Genomic DNA, 14,059 nt, shown 5'->3' with positions numbered 1-14,059 from the left:
TTTCAGCCTTGACCTCATATAATTGGTGTTCTCCATTATCTTCTATAAATCCTGCCCCAAATTAAACTGAGTTATCTTAATAGAGAGAGCCCTAGAGCAATAATTATAAGTTCTCAAGTCTAGCTCCTGTTCATTAAACAACTCACTTTGGATTCAGATGACAGACTCTTATGTATTTCCCTTTGGAAAATGAGACTACGGCAATATTGCTCTATTTCTCAAGGGAACTGTAAAGAGAAACATAAAAGCTTTATTATTATTGTATCTATAAATTGTGAGCCATCCAGAATAAAGCCTTTGTCTGCAGTAAGTTAGTAGTCTTAAAGGAATATTTGCTTTAAGCAAACATAGGCAAAACTTATGTTTAAGAATCCACAACACTCAAAAGATAAATCATGGGTTGGTTAGGCTGATTATTGATTTTGCAAAAAATACCTATGAAAGTAGATATCCCCTTTAAAACATCACTCAAGTAATTCAAAATGAGGTTTATGTATTAATTAGCGGAAATGTGTTTGTTTTATCATACCTGTGTATATTTACCTTCTTGAAACCAGAGATCCTGTCTTATTCTTCTTTGTGCCCTACCCCGCCAGGATCAAGCATTGTGCTTTGCAAAAAATAAGCCCTCAATATATGGTGGTTGAACAGAAATAAACTGAAAAGAACTTTAATTCATTATCTTCCTCCTCAAAATAAGTAGTAATGCCTTTATAGGACTCCAATATAATTTTTATTAATTTATATTATGTATTCACTTCAAATGAGTATAATATCAACTTTTTAAGGAAAATCCACCTACATGCTTTTGTCACCCTAGGGAGAGGAGTGGCCCACAGGGGGAAATGATCTTTGTACAAATTAACTCCAATAACATTTCTAGAGAAGGATCTCCCTCCTCCCCCCTTACCTGTTCTTCCTTCCCTCTCACTCTGGCTTCTCAAAGTGGGTTTAAAGAATAATTTAAGTTTACTGAGTTGCCTTACCTGACTAAGTGCAGGTATCAGTATGGATTCCAATAAGAAGGAAATGAAATAATGTTCAACCCCACAGTGGGATGCAAGAAATCTAAGCAAATTCCTACTAGAAAGAGATTTCTAGCAGAAGGTAGTTGGGAGCCACTGCTTTGTTCACATAAAAAGTGCTCAACTTCAGGCCCAAAATAAGCACCGTATTTAAAACAATAACAAGTAGGGCGAGTCAAATCAAAACACATCAATTAAAGAAGATAATGGTCCTAAAACCATCCACTACATCGCTGATCATCACTTGCCCAACACCTGGTACCTACAGACACTAGGGACACAAGGGCAGAAAGCTCTGACCCTGCCCTTAAAGAGGTTTGGAGAATTCAGTTAAGAGCACAAACTGATGATCAATGGCTGGGAAGACAGATTCATTTTGGTTGTGATACTAATAAAAATGAAATAGGATAGGTAAACACTAGAATTGATTTCTGACACTTTAAAAAAATCAGAATATTTCATATAAAAATGGGAATTTTCAGCTTACCTCGAAAGAAATCTGAGATCTAGCATCACTGAACTCACATTCTCCTCCTGGCAACCATATGAACAGAATCTGTCTGGAGAGGGAGTGTGTGCTCTCTACTGAAACACATTACTCCCTTCTGTCTTAGGCATCTTCCTCTTTGCTCACTTACACTATCTGCCTGGCCCCTGACCCACTGGTTGCATGCAGAGGATGTGAATATTCCACTATAACAATTAAGACATAATAGTACTTGATCACAATACATAATTTTAATTGATAAATGATATTAAAAGTTCATATTTATTATGTATTTACTCTATGTCATGCGTTATTTACTATACACAAGCTCTCATTTTACCTCATAATAGGAGACAGGAACACCAATATCTCTGCTTTACACAGATGGAAAAACTGAAGTCTAAAGAAATTAAATACTTTGGTCAATATCACAGTGCTTATTCATGATGAAGCTAACACTTAAACTCAGGCATGTCCATTTGAGGCCATAACCACAGCTATTTTTTTACTGTACTACTCATCAGTGCAGGCTGGGTGGTCTGAGAAGCTTCATAAAGAAGAGATATACAGAAGACCAAAAAGCACATGAAAAGATGTTCAACGTCGCTACTTATTAGAGAAATGCAAATCAAAACTACAATGAAGTATTACCTCACACCAGTCAGAATGGCCATCATCAAAAAGTTTACAAATAATAAACGCCGAAGAGGGTGTGAGAAAAGGGAACCCTCCTACACTGTTGGTGGGAATGTAAATTGGTACAGTCACTATGAAGAACAGTATGGAGGTTCCTTAAAAAACTAAAAATAGAGCTACTATATGATCCAGCTACCCCACTCCTGGGCATATATCCAGAGAAAACCATAATTCGGAAAGATACATGCACCTCAGTGTTCACTGCAGCACTATTTACAAGAGCCAAGACATGGAAGCAACCTAAATGTCCATAGACAGATGAATGGATAAAGAAGATGTGATATATATATATACAATGGAATATCACTCAGCCATAAAAAAGAATGAAATAGGGCCTCCCTGGTGGCGCAGTGGTTGAGAGTCCGCCTGCCGATGCAGGGGACACGGGTTCGTGCCCCGATCCCGGAGGATCCCACATGCCGCGGAGCGGCTGGGCCCGTGAGCCATGGCCGCGGAGCCTGTGTGTCCGGAGCCTGTGCTCCGCAACGGGAGAGGCCACAGCAGTGAGAGGCCCGCGTACAGCAAAAAAAAAAAAAAAAAAAAAAAAAGAATGAAATAATGCCATTTGCAGCAACATGGATGGACCTAGAGATTATCATACTAAGTGAAGTAAATCAGACAGAGAAAGACTAATATCATATGATATCACTTATATGTGGAATCTTTAAAAATGATACAAAAAATGATACAAATGAACTTATTTACAAAACAGAAACAAACTCATAGACTTAGAAAACAAACTTATGCTTACCAAAGGGGAAAGGTGGGGGGGAGGGATAAATTAGGAGTTTGGGATTAACATATACACACTCTATATATAATATAAAATAGATAACCAACAAGGACCTACTATATAGCACAGAGAGCTCTACTCAGTACTCTGCAATAACCTATATGGGAAAAGAGTCTGAAAAAGAATGAATATATGTATATGTATAACTGAATCACTTTGCTGTACACCTGAAAGTAACACAACATTGTAAATCAACTATACTCCAATATAAAACAGAAAGAAAGAAGGAAGGAAGGAAGGAAGGAAGGAAGGAAGGAAGGAAGGAAGGAAAGAGAAAGAAAGAAAGAAAAGGAAAGAAAGATGACTTTGAGCTGAATGGTTTCTGTCTCTGCTTCCTGTCCTCTTTCAACTTTAACTTCATAGCCCTCTGTTTATAGAGTAGCATAGCACTGAGTATTATTTGCTATAGAATATGACAGAATGACTCTATACAGGTATATTTCTTGTATAGTGAGAACAATGTGATATTGCCCAGACGTGAATCATGACAGGCTTTTAACAGAGATGGGATTTCCTCTAAAGAGTGGGATGTACATGGTGTCAATCATGATGGTTATCTGGTTGTCAGTTGCCTATGGATTGGAGGTGTGTCCTTCAACCTGGAAAGCAGGACAGACAATATGTAAGTGGAGTTGGGGATTCCCTACTTGGTGGTGGGCCCTAGAGGAAATTTACATCTTTGTCTTGGCTCTTCCACATGGGGGCAGGGATGGGAAGGAGAAAATAAGTTATCCTCAGAACAGGAAACAAGCCAAGAGTTGTGAAGCCAGAAAGCCTAGCAAGGTGCCTGAAAAACTGTTCCAGAGCTTTGGGTACTGAATATTAAAAACCTTCTCAGACCATAGAATGAGTCGAGGCCTGGGAGCCCTGGAAGCTCCCTAGCTAAGGTACGATCAGAGAGAAATGTGTACCTCATAAGCCTAATTCATTTTATGTTTCTTTTCTTTTCTTGGTTCATTTGCTTTGTGTTCCCTTAGGTTGGAGCCAAGTATTTTTTAAATTTCTACTAATTTTAGTTGAAACAAATGAGAGGGTTTTCGTCTATGCTTGAGCTGGAGTTTTAACAGGAAGCAGGGCTCCTCAGAGAGCACGTGAGGCAGATACCTTGAGGAAACCCAGAGGGAGCAATGTTGGGCCCCCACTGCGCAGCATGCAGGATCTTAGTTCCCCAAACCGTGTCCCCTGCTGTGGAAGCCCTGAGTCTTAACACTGGGCCGCCAGGGAAGTCCCTCCTTATACTGTTTTTATAGAAGTTTCCACGGAATATTTTGTCTGGAGATATCAAACAATTAGAAGGAGACTTCCCTGAGTGGCGCAGTGGTTAAGAATTCGCCTGCCAATGCAGGGGACATGGTCCAGGAAGACCCCAAATGCCAGGGAGCAACTAAGTCCGTGCGCCACAACTACTGAGCCTGTGCTCTACAACGCTCGAGCCACAACTACTGAGCCCAAGTGCCGCAACTACTGAAGCCCGCGTGCCTAGAGCCCATGCTCCGCAACAAGAGAAGCCACTGCGATGAGAAGCCCGCACACTGCAGCAAAGAGTAGCCCCCGCTCACCACAACTAGAGAAAGCCCGCACGCAGCACCGAAGACCCAACACAGCCAAAATAAATAAACAAATAAATTTATTTAAAAAAAAGAAGAAGAAGAAGAAGGAGGTAGAATGGCTAAAGAAGAAGAAACACAGGTAAATGTAGGTAGAATCAATGTAAATCTTTCAAGACAAATTTAATATTTCCAAGTGTGAACATTTTTAAAATCTTATAAGGCCATTCAAATTGATGCATTATATTTTTCTTCTAATCTTTTCCTTTGGGGATATGTATGCATTTTAATAATAAAAGGTAATCTGATGCCAAAACAATTTCATGGTTATGAACACAGCCTGATAAAGTGCAGTTGGTAATATTCTTACATTATTTTATACATTGTTAAGGTTTTTAATTATTTGTACTCCGATGTAATAAAATTCTCAATGATTATACCAGTAAAAGGATAGTTATGTCTAGCCTCATATTGAAAAATCATGTTTGAAAAATCATGCTTTTAAAAATGCCTTGAGGGGCTTCTTTGGTGGCGCAGTGGTTAAGGATCCGCCTGCCAATGCAGGAGACACGGTTTCGAGCCCTGGTCCCGGAATATCCCACATGCCGCGGAGCAACTAAGCCCGTGCACCACAACTACTGAGCCCGCGTGCCACAACTTCTGAAGCCTGCACGCCTACAGCCCGTGCTCCACAACAAGAGAAGCCACAGCAATGAGAAGCCCATGCAAGGGAGAGTAGCCCCTGCTCACCACAACTAGAGAAAGCCTGCGCTCAGCAACAATGACCCAATGCAGCCAAAAATAAATAAATAAAATGAATAAATTTATTTTTTTAAAAAATGCCTTGATTTTCTGCAAACATCTAAAATGTCTTTGAAATCTCCACATCCTATTGTGCAGTTGCAAGCTGCATGCTTGCTTTGACAACTGCAAAAACCACCACACGTGGAAAGCCCTGCTTGGACCACTCCTCACAGGGATTGTCAGTCCTGGAGTATGAGCCCAGATGAAACACTCAGAACCAATCGTTTTGCCTAGGATTCTGAACAATCCCCTCAAGAGAGACCTGGTACAGTTTCCTATAAATCATATATTTGTTTGGCCTGAGGCTGAGCACCTGGTTGTTGCATCTAAAAACTATTCTTAAGTAATAATTTACCTCAGTAATAATGTAGTGGGACTTCCCTGGCAGCACAGTGGTTAAGAATCTGCCTGCCAATGCAGGGGACACGGGTTTGATGCCTGGTCTGGGAAGATCCCACATGCCGCGGAGCAACTAAGCCCATGCACCACAACTACTGAGCCTGTGCTCTAGAGCCCGCAAGCCACAACTACTGAGCCCATGTGCCACAACTACTGAAGCCCACACACCTAGAGCCCGTGCTCCCCAACAAGAGAAGCCACCACAATGAGAAGCCCATGCACTGTAACGAAGAGTAGCCCCCGCTCGCCACAACTAGAGAAAGCCTGTGCACAGCAACGAAGACCCAACGCTGCCAAAAATAAATAAATAAATTTATAAAAAATAATAATAATAATGTAGTACCTTTGCATGGTGATGTACGGTAACTAGGCTTATCATGGTGATAATTCTGAAATGTATAGAAATATCAAATCCCTATGTTGTGCACTAGGAACTAACCTAGCTGGTCAATTATACTTCAAAAAGAAACGAACAAACAAACTCATCGAAAAACAGATCAGATTTGTGGTTACCAGAGGCGGAGGGTAAGAGGATAGAAAACTGGATGAAGGCTGACAAAAGATGCAAACTGCCAGTTATAAGATAAGTAAGTAGTAAGGATGCAATGTACAATATGATTAATATAATTAGCACTGCCATATGTTATACATGGAAGTTGTTAAGAGAGTAAATCCCAAGAGTTCTCGTCACAAGGAAAAAAATTTTTTTCTTTTATTTTGTATCTACGTAAGATGATGGATGCTCACTAAACTTATTGTGGTAATCATTTCATGGTATATGTAAGTCAAATCATCATCCTGTACACCTTAAATTTACACAGTTCTGTATGTCAATTATATCCCAATAAAACTGGAAGAATAAAAAAGAAAGAATTCATCTAACCAAAAAGCTAAAATTATAGAAACATGCTTGATCACATGCCTATAAAATAATTGAATGGTAGTGTGGTATGTGTGATATCTAAAGGATGATTCACCAACCTTTAAAATGTTTTCCATACTTTTCGATATCCTATGACTTATTTTTTTATAAATATCAAAAGAACAACACACACACACATACGACTCCCAAGAAGGGGTTCCCCTGGTGGGGCAGTGGTTAGGAATCGCCTGCCAATGTAGGGCACACGGGTTCGAGCCCTGGTCTGGAAAGATCCCACGTGTCACGGAGCAACTAGACCTGTGCACCACAACTACCAAGCCTGCGCTCTAGAGCCTGTGAGCCACAACTACTGAGCCCACGTGCCACAACTACTGAGCCCATGCGCCTAGAGCCCGTGTTTCACAACAAGAGAAGCCACCACAATGAGAAGCCCGAGCACCGCAGTGAAGAGTAGCCCCCGCTCATCGCAACTAGAGAAAGCCCGTGCGCAGCAATGAAGACCCAATGTAGCCAAAAATAAATAAATAAAATAAACAAATTTATCTAAAAAAAAAAGACTCCCCAGCATAAATATCAATTTTTTATTTCTCTAAGCTGGGGCTAAGTTCTCTCTCCTATCTCTCACAGTTCTTTTTCTGTAATTGTTTTGTGACACTTTCCCACCTTCTACCTTGTGTGTCTGTTATTTATGTATTTATCATAACTTCTACTAAAATTTACACAAGATCTACTCTCACTTCTTTTTATTATCTGAATGACCAAATACTTGCTAAGTGTACACATAAATGAATGAATAAATAAAACCACTGAATATGTACAAAGCTAAATCCTTTTGTCATCATGAGCCATTATATAAAATTTCCTAAGTGTCTAAGAGTGAGCTTTACTAAGCAGTGTAACTTTCTGGTGCTGGGCAACAAAGATGCAGAAAAAAAAAAGGGAAGAAACGACTCTATAACAATGCTTACTTAATTGTGACTACACCAATAAATAAATTCCCTATGATAAGAAAGCACACCAGAAAACTTAGAGTGAATGTCAGTTATTTTTCTTCAACAGCAGAATTTGTAGCAAAGCTTTATGGTAATTCATCATAATATTGATTCTAAATATTTTTGAAATACCGCTGGCTATGTGAGCATTAGCAACAGACATGTGATGACCACTCCGAGAGCTGAATAATTTACTGTACTAGCCTAAAGAACATTCAGGTACTTAAGAACAGAGACCTATCATAAATGCCAGAGAAAGTATGATGATTTCAGGACAAGCCAACAAAGTGACTTACCATAAGGGGTAATCAATGACTGAAATCATTGCCTCTGTTATTGAGGCAAAATTAAATCCAAAGCATTTTCAAGAACAAAAGCCAAGGGCTTCCCTGGTGGCGCAGTGGTTGAGAGTCCACCTGCCGATGCAGGGGACACGGGTTCGAGCCCCGGTCTGGGAGGATCCCGCACGCCGCAGAGTGGCTAGGCCCGTGAGCCATGGCTGCTGAGCCTGCGCGTCCGGAGCCTGTGCTCCGCAACGCGAGAGGCCAGAACAGTGAGAGGCCCGCGTACCGCAAAAAAAAAAAAAAAAAAAAAAAAAGAAGAAAAGCCAAAACTTGTATCCATTCTTAACATACTCAGAGTAAAAATTAGAGTGAACATCCTTAACTTCATACCACAGTATCATAAGTAACAGTGGACAGTTCAAATTTACAACACTCTACTGGATCTTTAATATTATGTCCACATAGCAGCTCCCAAAGGTAAGTCACATAAACTTGGCTTCATAAACATGGACTTGAGATGAGACCTTTGACTACACTTTCTCATTCATCCACTCTAGCTGCCTTCTGAGTTGAAACATTATATGAGAATTGAGAAAATAACAAGAAAATATTCTCTGAAAAGGAGTGCATATTGGGAAGACCAAAAAAAAATTGATTTTGTGAATTAAAGTGCAGTTGAAGAGCAAACACTTCTCTCATAAAAATTACATGGGCTCTTAAGAATCCTCAATGGAACTATTAAAGAAAAATATTTCTGCAGCTTCTCCACAAAGCCACTTAAAGAATGCATTTCCCAATTCATTTCTGACTGACCAATAAAAGACAGAAACTAAGCACCTTTTTTTCAGTACCAATTAGGAGATCACACAGCCAAAAAATATCACTCAGTCATCTGAACAAAGACATACTTTTCAAACACGGCTTTCTCCTGAAATCCCTATGCTACTGAAATTCCTGTTATTGTAGAGAGAATCCTAGAACAGAGACAGAACTGAGAATTCCAGATAAGAAAGGAGAGATAATATCACTGTCTTTCAGCAGAGGAAATTAAGAGAGGCTGAAAATGTATATAGGACATGCTCTCAGAGGACTGTGGAAAAAAACATCCATGAAATTAAACACACAGATGTGCACACACACACACACTCACGAAGGGAGGAAAATTGATGTCACTGAAATAGATTAAACAACAAATGACAGAAAAATGACAGCTTTCTGCCCCATGTGTGCTGCCTCACTGGGAAAAGATGTCAAAAATACAATCTTTCAAAACCTAAATATAAGGACATCCAAAATGGTCTTCGAAAAACAAGGAAAAAAAGGTCAGAAAAGAGAAAATTGAAGTCAAATGATATATTTGGTCTTATTTTTTAAAAATCAACATATTAAAAAAATTAAACATGATTTTCCTGTTGAGTACTAAGAATTAAAAACCTCTTCACATGTTAAAAATGGCAATATGCTATATGTTTATATATAACGTGTCGTATGTAAAAAAAAAAAAAAAAAAAAAAAAAGGTAATTCCCCAGCATGTCAATAACCCTGTAATAAACCCTGTAATAAATAGGCACTTTGAGACAGATGAGGAAATGGGAGTTGTCTGGAATAACGGAACGGGATTTTACAGCCCCACCACTCAGTCTATTATGCCTATAGAAACACATTAAATAGGACCAGTCAGATCGAGAATTCACATCCTCCAGACCAAAGACACTGGTGTTTCTTCTTCTCTTGCAGAAAAGCAATACATTAACCCAGGCTCATCTTGAGAGAGTCCAAGCAAATTCACCCTGTTCCCAAGTCTGTCCCATCAGCACCAAGTGGTTTCCCACCTCTCACAGCTGGAAGGCCCGGCTACTGACTTCCAAACTTTAAGGGAGAAAGTGCTGGGGATGTGAAGAAGGATTACCAACACCTTAATCACAAGATCTGAGACACCTCCGTTTTTGTTCTCTTACCTCTCACACATTCTTAGAAACCTAGTACCTGGTACAAAGAGACCCACAGTAGATTTTTCTTCTGAGTATTGAACTGTTAAAGCCATAACCTTCCACCCTACAGAATTATTGCTACAGTTTTATAGCACAGATGAATTTCCATTTTCTGTGGAAATATAGGAAAGGCAGAAATAAGTCTGATTTGTTTAGAGTAAATAGATATCTTCATTTGGACTTCTAAAATTCAGAAAGCAGAATTACATTCAGTAAGAAATATTGAAGGCCTTAGTCCATTTGATATTAGTATTAAAATATTTTAAAGACAGTTAACCCAAGTGAAAGAACTCCAAGTAAGTTTTCATAAGCAATCAGAAATTTTAAGTTGCCATTTTGGAGCAGAGGAAGATATTACCATTCAACCAAAAAGGACATCAACCTAAACAAAGATCACATCCAAAAATAAGATTATGCAACACTGTTAATCAACTATACTCCAATAAAAATTAATTTAAAAAGAACAAAAATTAGTTTATGTACATATATATGTACCGGTATATATATACACATATATACATATACATGTACTTGGCCATTATCCAATTTTTGAATTAAAAGTTGGAACACTTTGTCATGTTTATATTTCAAAGATGATGAATACAGCCCTAGTAGAGTTATGCCTGAGATACGTATAATGCATTTTTTATCATCCTCAAAGCATTTATTCCCTAAAAAAAAAAAATACAGACAAGTAAAGTGTATCAGGCAAGGTGACAGATAAACCATTATCCCTTCAAAAATCAAACTGCATTTTTGCTGACAAGGTAAAAGGCGTACTGAAATGGGCACAAGGCAGTACGCACTTACAGAAGCAGGCTTTCTTCAATGCCTGAGGAATGTAAACCACACCAAACTTCTCCCACTCCACCAATGCACATCCCTCAAGTGGGCGTTCCAGAGGCAGAGCAAGTGTGCCTTCAGAGCCCGCTGGAAAACGCCTCAGAAGCAGACCTCCTATTACGAGTTGAATTGTGTTCCCCCAGAAAATACGTTTAAGTCCTAAACCACAGAACTTGTGAATCGGACCTTATTTGGAAATAAAGTTCCAGCAGATGTAATCAAGCTCAGATGTAATTATCGGGGTGAGTCCTAATCCAATGGCTGAGGTCCTCATAAGACAAGGGAAATTTGGGCACAGAGGCACAAAGAGGGAAGAGGTGAAGATGAAGGCAGAGACTGCAGTGATGCTGCCACACGCCAAGGAACGCCTGAGGCACCAGAAGCTGGAAGAGGCGAGGGACGATCCTCACCCAGAGGCTTTGCAGGGAGCGCAGCCCTGCCTACAGCTTGATTTCAGACTTCTAGGCTCTAAAATTGCAAGAGAACAAATGTCTGCTGTTTTAAATCACCCAGTTTGTGAGACTTTGTTACGGCAGCCCTAGAAAACTAATACACTCCCTTAGTCATTATGTTGTAGAGACGTGAAGGAGAAGACAACAAGACAGGGTACCACGCAGATACAAATTTTAGGCTCATCTGGGACATTGACTATCCCTCAAAGAATAAACATTCAGAAATTTCCACAAAGGTTCTTGCTCCTTGGGTGTGTGGTGTCTAAAAGGGGCAGGTCTCTTGCCCATATTTCACTGAGACAAATACCCCATTCTCTGGAGAAGTGCTCCTGCCCCTGAGTGGGAAGGAAGATATTCAAATAACATATAGGGAGCTTAATAATATAATTAAATAAACACACACCTTAACTGGAGAACTGACATTTATCAACACATCAGACACAGAGATTCAAACTTGAAAGGTAGATAACTTGACATCACACAACCTCGTTCTAAGTAAGAATAAACTATCTTCCCCTGGGTCCAATGCTATGGAAGAATTAAAATGTTTCATCCGGTCAAAGCCTCAGGCTGCACTTATATTCCTGGACAAAGTGGAAAAACATGCACTGAAACTGGAGGCCTCCAATACATCCAGGAATCTATCAATTTATCGATTTAAATAAGTGTAGTCACTCCTGCTTTAAGAGGACTAGATAGACCAGCATAAAACTAATTGTGACATTATTAACATATGCTAATTAAATATAAATTGTACTCCCTGGTATTTAGGAGAAAAGGTGTGCTCATTCAAAATCTTGTCTTAAGCCCAACAACATAGCAGAAAGAATATTTTTAAACCAAAAATGTCTTTTCATAAGCCTCAACAAGGATCATAACTTAGATCAAAACTGACAAAATATATTCTCAAAAAGAAGCTGGAATTGAGCTGTGTAGAAGAAAAGCACTAAAACTCTAGGACATCTTAGGCAAGTTAAAATTCTCACACATCTCAATATAACTGCCATCATGTACTAAATTTAGAAAAGTATTGCAGTCTCACAAGTATGGATTATTCACAAACACAATTTTTTTCCTCTGATTAAATAAGCCCTGCCGGGTAAAGCTGTCATCTCTAACTCAGGTTAATTTGGGGAAACCTGGTCTTTCCAGATGGCATCAAGGAGAGCAGACAGCTAATATGAGACTACATTCCAAGTTTTTATCTTAATGTGGAGAGCAAGAGCTGCTGGCCTCTGAGCTCGCTTTGATCCATTTCTTAAACCAGCACTCCATGGAATTCACAGTCCTCCTAAAATGTCACATTTCTCCACCAGAAAACTACCAGTATTACCCTGAAAGTCTGCAATACAGCCTGCTGCAAACCTGGCTGAACCACCTTCTCTGTTACAGAGTAGACAAAATATAAAATAACAGCACATCCTATGTCTTTACTGCATCCAACACATGGCTAATTTAGTGCCCAAAAGCTTACCTGTCTTCCAGATTAGTTTAAGAAACAGCACTACAAATCTCTGGGCATTTTGCAATCCAGCCAGGAGCTGTTCACCTGCCAAAATGCTGATTAATTAAACGACCTTTCATTATATTTCCCGACTTCTCATTTGTGGATGTGCAGCTGTGCTCCAAGCATCTTTTTTCATGCTCAACGCCAACGTCTTGGAAAGTAAAATTTGGCAAGAATTTCTCAACCTTAACAGGTGAGGAGACTCTCTATCTCCAAAAAGTGGAACATCTAACCCAGAGACGTAATTAAGGGAGAATGACCCAGCATTAACAACCAGAGCAGTGTTACGAAAATACAATCCACATTAAAACTTCCACCCAAGAACATCGGGTGGGGAAACTCAAGTTTTCCATTAAACCAGTTTTCTCAATTCAGCCTGCACACTGAAATCATCTCAAGCAACTCTTGAAAAATATTGATGCCAGATTCCATCCCAACTGAATCAGAATCGCTGGGAGGACTCAGTCATTAGGATCCTTTAAAAGCTCCCCAAGGTGATTCTAATGTTCAACTGTAATTGAGAACTACTGATGTAGAGCAGGGGTCAGCAAGCTTTTTCGGTAAAGGGCCATCTCATAAATATTTTAGGCTCTGTGGGCAGTTAGTCTCTGTCACAACTACTCAACTCTGCTGCTCTGGCACAAAAGTAGCCACAGACAATACACAAATGAACAAGTGTGGCTGTTAATTAGGAACACTGAAATTTGGATCTTATAAAAACTTCTACATGTCACGAAATACTATTCTTCTTTTGATATTTTTCAATCGTTTGAAAATGTAAAGACCAATTTTAGCTTGCCATACAAAAACAGACAGCAGGCCGGATTTGGCTGGGCCATGGTCTACTGACCCCTGATCTACACTACACACAGAATATACTTATCCTGGATCTTTTCTCAAAGACAACAGTTGCTCAGTGACTCACTGAATCTGTCCCAGAAAAGATCCCCTTCAAAGCATGGATACCTTCAGATTCGAGTTGGTCCAGACCATAGGAGGCAGCTGTATTAACATAGCTAATGGATGGAGCAGCAGTTCTTCTCTCGGAAGATGCCTCAGGATCAGCAAGCGCTGGGGAAGTGCTAGGTGCTTCCTCCATTATCCCAGGGGGCGTCACTGGAGAACCCACAATTGGTGTGAACAACTCCTCATTCGGCCCTGTGACTGTGTCCATTAGGTCTGCCAAACACAAGAGACACGACCCAAAGATGATCAGTATGGGGAATATATACATATGCTTTTACTTAAACAAGAAATGATGAATGAAGCCAGTATCTTATATACAGTAAGTTTGGCACTTAGACCAGCTCTTCTTTCCCACATTGCACCAATCCAGCCACCCGAGGCAAATACTT

The 14,059-nt window shown here is 39.6% G+C and overlaps 1 protein-coding gene across 1 annotated transcript in view; it reads right to left on the bottom strand.

Moving 5' to 3' along the window:
• The window catches only part of ARMH4 (armadillo like helical domain containing 4), a 129,920-nt gene that overhangs the window by 103,659 nt on the left and 12,202 nt on the right, over positions 1-14,059 (bottom strand). The window contains exon 3 of the mRNA XM_060098085.1: positions 13,671-13,883. Within this exon, the coding sequence (XP_059954068.1) occupies positions 13,671-13,883 (213 nt within the window). The remainder of the gene's footprint in view (positions 1-13,670; positions 13,884-14,059) is intronic.

Source organism: Mesoplodon densirostris, chromosome 4 (genome assembly GCF_025265405.1).
Source record: "Mesoplodon densirostris isolate mMesDen1 chromosome 4, mMesDen1 primary haplotype, whole genome shotgun sequence".
Taxonomy (NCBI): domain Eukaryota; kingdom Metazoa; phylum Chordata; class Mammalia; order Artiodactyla; family Ziphiidae; genus Mesoplodon; species Mesoplodon densirostris.
Note: the sequence above shows the minus strand (reverse complement) of the source record. Positions and strands in the feature narration are given on the sequence as shown.